Source organism: Panthera onca, chromosome B1 (genome assembly GCF_046562875.1).
Source record: "Panthera onca isolate mPanOnc1 chromosome B1, mPanOnc1 haplotype 2, whole genome shotgun sequence".
In the NCBI taxonomy this organism is placed as follows: domain Eukaryota; kingdom Metazoa; phylum Chordata; class Mammalia; order Carnivora; family Felidae; genus Panthera; species Panthera onca.
In genome coordinates, this window is record NC_138342.1 from 6,707,560 (window position 1) to 6,716,378 (window position 8,819).

At 54.3% G+C, this 8,819-nt stretch overlaps 1 protein-coding gene and 1 long non-coding RNA gene across 2 annotated transcripts; one reads left to right on the top strand and one right to left on the bottom strand.

The window, feature by feature from the left end:
• Positions 1-1,076: 1,076 nt before the first annotated feature.
• DRD5 (dopamine receptor D5) lies at positions 1,077-2,919 on the top strand. Its single transcript, XM_060655441.3, has one exon. The coding sequence runs from the start codon at positions 1,375-1,377 to the stop codon at positions 2,869-2,871; it is 1,497 nt and encodes a 498-aa protein (XP_060511424.3). The 5' UTR covers positions 1,077-1,374; the 3' UTR covers positions 2,872-2,919.
• Positions 2,920-6,473: 3,554 nt separating this feature from the next.
• Positions 6,474-7,219, bottom strand: LOC132692718 (uncharacterized). The gene is made up of 2 exons (XR_009616543.3): positions 6,908-7,219; positions 6,474-6,793 (listed from the first exon to the last, which is right to left on the bottom strand). It is a non-coding gene; the product is annotated as an uncharacterized LOC132692718 (long non-coding RNA).
• Positions 7,220-8,819: the final 1,600 nt, after the last annotated feature.

The following is an 8,819-nucleotide window of genomic DNA, read 5'->3' on the forward strand; positions in this document are numbered from 1 at the left end:
GACGACAGAGACTCCAGACCCTGCTTCTAGACCTCAGGGCAGGGTCAGCGGGCCAGGGGGTCTCAGATGGACCCTGTGTCGCCCGCGGCCGCCTCGTCACAGTCTCTCCCTGCCACTTTCAGCTGAGTTTAGCACAGGCCGAGACTTGGCCCTTCGGCCACGGAACTTGTCTGCTGGAGGGGAGAGGGGTTAAGAGCCAGGAGCGCTGTTCTCTGCTGTTCTCGTCTGCGGTGTTTCCTGCCATTCTTTTCAAAACTTTGGACTGGGGGCCAACGATTCAAGCCCGAGCTATTAGTCCATTTTTCTCAAGGTTGTACAAGAGAAAGACTTAAAGCGGCCAGCAGGGAGGAGGCTCCCAGCTGCCTGGAGTCTCCCCTCCTCCTCCCTGTCTTCTGGGTTCATCCAAAATTCTTCCCCAAGGAAGAATCGCTTAAAGATTGGGGGTGATGGGGGGGGGAGGGGAAGCCTCTCCCAAGAGGTCAGGTGAAGTCCCAATTTCAGAATCCACGTTGCGGGGTGGGGGTGGGGGGTTCAGGAGAACCCCGGGTCCTCGGAGACAGTCCTCCCGCCCGCTTTTCCTAGATGGCTGGTTTCACTGAACCTTACACCCCCCCCTCGCAGGAGCAAGAATCACGAGCCCATTTTGTGGATGAGGCAACCAAGGCCCCGTGAAGCTGAGTCGAAGGCTCAAAGTCACACAGCCAGAAATGAAGTCGCGAAGGCGTCTCAGGTCTGTGAAATCCCAGGCTGCTGTCTACCTTCCAAACTCTCCCAGTCTGGAAGTCAGCGATTGCCCCCACCCTCACCCCACCTCCCCCGTTCCCCAAACGCGGATGAGGCCAGGACACCAGGGCTGGGCCGGGGGTGGGGGGCCTCTTGGTCTTCCCGGGGCGCGTTCTCCCCGGCCCGGGCGACGGCCGGGCCCTGGAGCGCCTCTGGCACCTGCGGGTTCGCCCCCCAGGCTCGGGCGGCGGAGCGCGGAGAGTGAGCGCGCCGCGGCACAGGTGGGGCGGCGGCGCGGGAGCCCGGGGAGCGCGGAGGCGCGGGGGCGCGGGCCCGGGGTGCAGCGAGGGACGGAGGCAGCGCGGCGGTGCCAGCCGCCGCCGGCCGCTTGCGGCCCCCGCCCCCTCGGTGCCGGCCGGCTCTTCGCTCCTCCGGCGGCGAACCACACACGGCCGCGGCCGCCGCCGCCGCCCGGCGCGCACCGGCCGCCACCTGCCCCCGGCGCCCGCGCCGGAGGGGCGCGACGCGGCCGCCGACCCGGAGGCGCTGGAGGAAGCGAGAGGGGTCCCCGCGCACTTCGGGCGCCGGCGCAGCGCACGGTGAGCGTCCCCCGCCCCGGGGCTCGGGGATTCCTCAGCCCCCGGGTGCCCGATGGGGTCACCCGGGGGACGCAAGGCTGAAGTTGGGACCGCGCGGCAGCCCGCCCCCGCCGCCGAGCCCGACATGCTGCCGCCGGGGAGCAACCGCACCGCGTCCCGGGCGCGCTTCAGGCAGCAGCAGCTGGCGCAGCGGGGCTCCGTGGGGGGCTCGGAGGGGGCGGCGCCCCTGGGGGCAGCGCAGGTGGTCACCGCCGGCCTCCTGACCCTGCTCATCGTCTGGACCCTGCTGGGCAACGTGCTGGTGTGCGCGGCCATCGTGCGCAGCCGCCACCTGCGCGCCAAGATGACCAACGTCTTCATCGTGTCCCTGGCTGTGTCCGACCTCTTCGTGGCGCTGCTGGTCATGCCCTGGAAGGCGGTCGCCGAGGTGGCCGGTTACTGGCCCTTTGGGGCCTTCTGCGACATCTGGGTGGCCTTTGACATCATGTGCTCCACCGCGTCCATCCTGAACCTGTGCGTCATCAGCGTGGACCGCTACTGGGCCATCTCCAGGCCCTTCCGCTATGAGCGCAAGATGACCCAGCGCGTGGCTTTGATCATGGTCGGCCTGGCCTGGGCCTTGTCCATCCTAATCTCCTTCATCCCAGTTCAACTCCACTGGCACAGGGACAAGGCAGGCTCCTGGGGCGAGGCGCCACCGCCATCCGGCCCGGCCAACGGGACGCCCTGGGAGGAGGCAGGGGAGCCAGAGGCGAGGGCGGAAAACTGCGACTCCAGCCTGAACCGAACTTACGCCATCTCCTCTTCGCTCATCAGCTTCTACATCCCCGTGGCCATCATGATCGTGACCTACACGCGCATCTACCGCATCGCCCAGGTGCAGATCCGCAGGATCTCCTCGCTGGAGAGGGCCGCCGAGCGCGCGCAGAGCTGCCGCGGCCGCGCAGCCTGTGCGCCCGACCCCAGCCTGCGGGCATCCATCAAGAAGGAGACCAAAGTCCTCAAGACGCTGTCGGTGATCATGGGGGTCTTCGTGTGCTGCTGGCTGCCCTTCTTCATCCTTAACTGCACGGTCCCCTTCTGCAGCGGCCGCCGCGAGGGTCCTGGGGCCGGCTTCCCCTGCGTCAGCGAGACCACCTTCGACGTCTTCGTCTGGTTCGGCTGGGCCAACTCCTCCCTCAACCCGGTCATCTACGCCTTCAACGCTGACTTCCGGCAGGTGTTTGCGCAGCTGCTGGGGTGCGGCCACCTGTGCTCCCGCACCCAGGTGGAGACGGTGAACATCAGCAATGAACTCATCTCCTACAATCAGGACACCGTCTTCCACAAGGAGATCGCAGCTGCCTACATCCATATGATCCCCAATGCCGTATCCCCGGGGGACGGGGAGGGGGACAAGGAGGAGGAGAGCCCTTTCGATCGAATGTCCCAGATCTCTCAGACGTCCCCGGATGGTGACCCTGCTGCTGAGTCTGTGTGGGAGCTGGACTGCGAGGGAGAGGTTTCTTTAGGCAAAATAACGCCCTTCACCCCGAACGGATTCCAGTAGAGTGCCTGAGAAAGGCCCCTTCTGGATCTATATAATTGCACAGACATTAACAAGCATGCAGAATACATACACACACACGTCCAGTGCTGCTCAGTTCATCACATTTTCTGTGTCTGTGTAGGAGCCCATGTGCTTAGAAACGTCACCAGACTGATTTGTTGGTGTAAGAATTGGCAGAAGGTTTGGAATATATACTGCAGCCTAGCAGAAACGGATGGGGGGCGTCCAGTTAGAGAAGAGAAGGCGGTGTTTGGTTCTTTAAAAAACAAACAAAAAAGTCGCAGTTGATCTTTAAAAAATATACTCGCCCTCCCTTTTACACAAATGAACTGTTCAGTGACTTGTTTTTGTCTGGTGGGTTTTTAGACAACAGGTTCTATGTGTGTGCAGTGCTGATGGGGGTGTGGGTGACATTCCTGTATCTTGCTTCCTGTAGCCCTGTGTTTATGCAGTTTCTGCCCTCTGTGTGTGTCTTTACCACAGCTGGGGAACTCTTTCCGATTTGTTCTGGTGTCTAATAAACACAAATTATGTGGATTGTGGGGTGATTATCTTTGGTTTGCCTAAACTGGAGTTTAGGATCGCTCCTGGAGAAGCCACGAGAGCATCTTTACAAGCAGGGAAGGTTTGGGCTTGGTCTGGAAGCACACATTTATTTTCTTAGCAGACAGGTTGGCCTTAAAGGTACACACAGGAGCAATTCCAATTGCTTCCAATTGAAGAGCTTCCAATTCCTCAGGTTTTTCTTTCTTCTTTCTTTCTCTCTTTCTTTCTCTTTCTTTCTTTTTTTAGATACACACTTTTCACGTCTGTGCTGAAAGCTGGCTTCAGTACCACGGCATCAGATAGGGACTTCTTCAGCCTGAAATTCTAATAGTGTTTTCTCATTTGGAATCTTCTTTTTAAAAATAACGTGAAATAATTCTCCCGGTTCCTAGGCAGATGTTGGCATATCAGTTCATTGAAAAGATCACGCAGAATAATAGCTTTATCTTTCTCAATCTCAAACCTACAGGGTTTTAGAGTTACGTGGCTCTTGATCAACATTTCTGGAAGGCTTTGAAATGTGTGAGCGGACATGCTTTAAAAAACAAACCTCTGTTTTAAATAGACATTTTCACTTGTAGACGATGGGAAATGAGGGCACGCGTTTCCACGAAAATGTAGGAGCCAGGGATGATATCTGAATGAACTTGAAATGGGAAAATCTATTGGCTGAAGTATTCCACAACAAAAAAGAGCCCAACGCATCCCAGTCTTTTTGTTCCTCTCTGCAGCCTGCACAGAAAAGGGGAGCGTTTTATTCCAGAAGCATTCCAGTTGAGAGCCTGTTCGTACTGATAGATCGAAAGGCGAGCATTGTTCACGGAAGCAAATGAAATCTGAATGTGTAATTTCTTACAAGTCCCTACCTTGAAGCAGGCTTATCAAGGACAGTTCAATCCATTTTGGTCTCTTTAGGGATAATTTTATTGCCGGTCTGCTGAACCCAACCACGTCTTGTTTGCTGCACGAGGTGCAGTGCTTGGCACATGATGCTTCATAAATATTTGTTGAATGAACACTTCTGGAACGGTGAGATTGAAACCAAGTCCACTTTGGTACCTTAATTTGCATGTGTGATTGAGTCAAACTGGATTCAGAATCTGCAGTCTGTGTTCAATTTTTGACCTCGTGTGAACTGAAGGCTACGTGCACCATTAGGGAAACACTGGGGGCCACGGGAAGTGCCCTGCTCTCGGATTCGGAAGGTGGCTGTGTGACCTTGGGTGAGGCAAGTAACCTCTCTGGGCCGTACTTTCTGTAAGTTGAAACCCCTGTGCTAGCACACTGTTTCCCAAATTGTTTTCCAGGATGCAGATGTCATGGACGGGGTCTCGGGTGAAGTAAGCTCAGAAAACCCGGCTACAGTATCTGTTTCCTCTACAAGGCTTCTTAGGGCTTTTCTGTGCAGCGTGGATCCCCAAGCAGGAGAGAATTCGGCCCTGCTTCCCGATGTCTTTGACCTTGTGAGTCCTTGTTTGGCTCAATTCCTTATTCCCTTCTCTCTGGAGACCACAGTGGCGGGGAACGCAGTTTGAGAGACCCTTATTGGTCTGGAAGTCTCTAAAGGGTAGCTAATCTATTTGAAAGGAACCGTTGTTGCAAGCAAGTTTGTGTGTGTGTGTGTGTGTGTGTGTGTGCGCGCATGGGGCAAACATTCTATGTCCCAGTTCAAACCATTTGTGTGTTAGGAAAAATGGGTTATGTGGGGACTTTGAAAGTCCCTTCTGCAAAGTGTCTCGAATCATTTCTTGTGATTATTTCCACCTACTATGTGCTGGGCACTGTCCTGGGAATCCAGTCACCGATCAAACGCTCTGGTGTCTTGAACTTGTGTTTCAGTAGGAGGGACACAGTGGAACTGAGCCCCGCATCGGACTCCGCCCCGCGTTGGGCTCCGCATGGAGCCTGGTTGGGATCCTCTCTCCCTCTGCTCCCCTCCCTGGCTCGTCCTCGCCCTCTCTAAAAAAAAAAAAAAAAAAAAAAAAAAAAAAAAGGAGAGGCCCAATGCAGAGAGGCCCAGACGAAGAAGAAGGGTCGGGGCGAGGCTAAGGTCTAGGCCGAAGGGTGCTCCTGGCAGAGGGACGTCTGGAAACGGGGCCACGCACGGCAGCCGGGAGGAGAGCGAGGAGGTCAGTGCGGCTGGAGCCCTGTGGGTGGTTCCCGCCGAGAACGGGAATAGGCGACGACAGCAGGCGCTACGGGGGTGCGTCCTGCGCTGGGCACCACGCACGTGCTAATTCACACTCACCCCCCGGCGGGGCAGGACCTTCATCACCCCCATTTTACAGGCGAGGAAAGGAAGGCATCAGGAAGCTAAATAACGAGCCCAGGGTCACACAGCCCCTGACTGGCTGAGCTGGACCTGACCTAGGCAGTCTGGCCACGGAGGCTTTCGTGTTCGCTGCGGTAGTGAGAAGGGCTGTCAGGGCGTCCCCAGTCTGCAGAGGCGCTAACGCTGGGATCAGACGACTCCTCGCCCATTTGCTACTAGCTGGTTACCGGACACTGTCCTATATCCACCCGTAAGCCAGCCTCCACCGCGCACCTGCTCTGAACACTGCTTCGCGTTTGGGGAGGGGAGGTGGCAGAGGGCAGCGGGAGAAAGAGCCGCGTCCTGAGCCCTTACGTGGATGGCCAAGCGCTTTCCTGAATCTGTTTGGTCCTCACGCTAACCTCACGTGCTGTTTTCCGTCCATCTTCCCGGTGAGGACACTGAGGCACAGACAGGTGATGTTGCTCATCCAAGGTCACGCGACCACTAAGTTGCGGGGTCAGTATTTAAACCCAGGCCAGTGGTTCTCGGCCGGGGTGACTTTGTTTCCCAGGGGACACTTGGCCATGTCGGGAGACACTTTTGGGTGTCATACCTGCCTGTGGGGTGCTCCTGCCTTCTCGCGGGTAGAGGTCACGGCTCAACAGCTTACGGTGCACGCACAGCCTCCGCCACAAACAATTATCCGGCCCTGAGAGGCCCTGACCCGGGCTGGCGGACTCCAGGTGCCTGCACCGGACCCACAGAGTTACACTGCCCAGGCTTGAGGCTCCGCAGAACTGAGTTCAGACTGTAGTTCCTACATTTATTAGTTGTCTGCATTCGGGCCCCTCTCGTAGCGTCAGTTTCTTTATCTGAGCAATGGGTACATTAGCCCCAGGGGTTTGGGTCGGGATGAAATGAGAGTGCATGATACCGAAGTTGTTTGTTTCCTTCTTTTTCCTCTTCTTTCTCCTTGTTCAAAGAACTCCACGACTCGATACATTCTGAGTGGACTTGGAGGTTCCCAGCTCGTGGAGAGCTACATCATCCTAGAAGCGAAGGCCACAAGAGCTGAGATCCATTCTGTCTTGGCCGCGACGTCCTCTTGGCCTAGAATAGCGTCTGGGGTGGAGTCGGTGCTCAGTATGTGTCTGTTTCCGCCTCGGAGGCGCGCAAGCGCGAGCGCGCACGCGCAGACCGGTCTTTGGCGCTTCCGCTAAGTAGGTAGGTGCTTACGCAGCAGCAAGTCCCGGTGGTGTTGCCCATTGCGGGGTGCTGGTCCTCGCGTTGGGGGCTGATCAAAGGCTTGCACGTCCCCACAGGAAGTGGGAGGAAGTACGGCACCCCCGGACGCTCTTTTGTAACTAGCAAAGGGCCTCCAGGAGGCCGCGTTCCTGCTGCGTAGATTCTGACGTGCGCTCTGGGCAGGGACGCCACAGAGGCAAGGCTGTGACCCTCTCAGAGCGTCGCGTCGGGGGCACACGCTGTCGATGCCCGTTACTGGCGATGTCAGTCTTGATCGCGGCGCTCTGGCAGAGCCCCCTACAAAGTTACTAAGGTTACTTGGTACTTGTAATGAAGATACTTGATAGGCGTCCTCCGGAGAGATACTTTGAGGTTCCAAAAACACCGCAGGATTCTTCCTCAAACTTTCACCCCTTGGTTTTGGCATCTACTAATCACCCTTCCCCGAATCAATTATTATTGTGCTGGCCAGACGGCGTGTTTAAAAAAAGTTCCATCACTGGGGCGCCTGGGTGGCTTAGTCAGTGCAGCATCCGACTCTCGGTTTCCGCTCAGGTCATGATCTCACGGTTTCATGAGTCTGAGCCCCACATCGGGCTCTGTGCAGACCGCACAGAGCCTGCTCGGGATATTCTCTCTCTCTCTCTCTCTGCGCCCCTCCCCTGCTCACGCTCTCTCTCAAAAATAAATAAAGAAACTTAAAAAATTCCATCATTGTTTTATTGCTGGTTTTTTACTGTAAGGGAGGGCATTTATTATTATTTTTTTTATTTATACCTGTGTAGACTCTTGAGTTCCCAGTTTTTATAATGGGTTATAATCCTTTCCTCTTCACATTTATTGTGAGGTTGACATTGTCTCAGATTTGGCCAAGTGGGAGCACTTTCAAATTGGTGTCTGTGTCCTTTTGATATGCTGTCATTCTTTGGGCACTTTGCTTTTTTTTTTTTTTTTTTTTTTTTTTTGGCCCAAGACACTCCAGACTCATCTTGTGTATTTCCCGTGTGAGCTCTGGAATCAGCGGTTTCTTCGAGGAGTTTTGGTTCCTTTTAGCAGAGAATGGTATTTAGAAATCAAGATCTGGGCACTAGGGTGTTATTGCTACTCAGGTCGTTTGTTTCTAGGTCCCCTCAAAGGACAGAGCTGGGAAATAGATCTGGGTAGATATACGCACACATATATTCATATGTGTATATGCACATATCCAGAAGTATCTACATATATATTTCTATACCTCGCTATGTACATCCATTAAGTCCCAGGGGTTGATTCTGATGCCTTGTGGACATATTTTAAAATCATCAGCCCCATTCAAATTCTGACTCACTAACCTGTTAGTTCATGAGAGCTAGAAGTAGAGAGATTAAGCTACCTGCCAAGGGTTGGTTTTTCTCTTTCTTTCTTTCTTTCTCTCTCCCTTTCTTTCTTTCTTTCTTTCTTTCTTTCTTTCTTCTTCCTTCTTTCTTCCTTTCTCTTTCTTTCTCCTTCTTTCTTTCTCTTTCTTTCTCTTTCTCTTTCTCTTTCTTTCTTTCTTTCTTTCTTTTTCTTTCTTTCTCTCTTTCTTTCTTCTTCCTTCTTCTTCCTTTCTCTTTCTTTCTCCTTTCTTTCTTTCTTTCTCTTTCTTTCTTTCTTTCTTTCTTTCTCTTTTTCTTTCTTTCTTTGTGGCATATTAAAAAGAGAATAATAATGGGACTTACCTTGTAGTTCACTGGCAGGGTTATGTGATATGATGCATGCAGAATGGAGGGCCATGCACACAGTGAGAATTTGAAAACTCTCAGCTCTGTGATTGTATCTGCAAGACCAGAGACCACAGGGCCGGGCCTCTCCGTGTCCAGGCAGGAGTCCTACGCTCCATGTTTAGGGTAGTGCAGAAACCAGGAGTTCAGGGGCCAAGATCTGG

What these genes read in the sequence shown, in the direction of transcription:
- DRD5 (XM_060655441.3), top strand. Translation starts at nt 1,375, where the DNA reads ATGGGGTCACCCGGGGGACGCAAGGCTGAAGTTGGGACCGCGCGGCAG.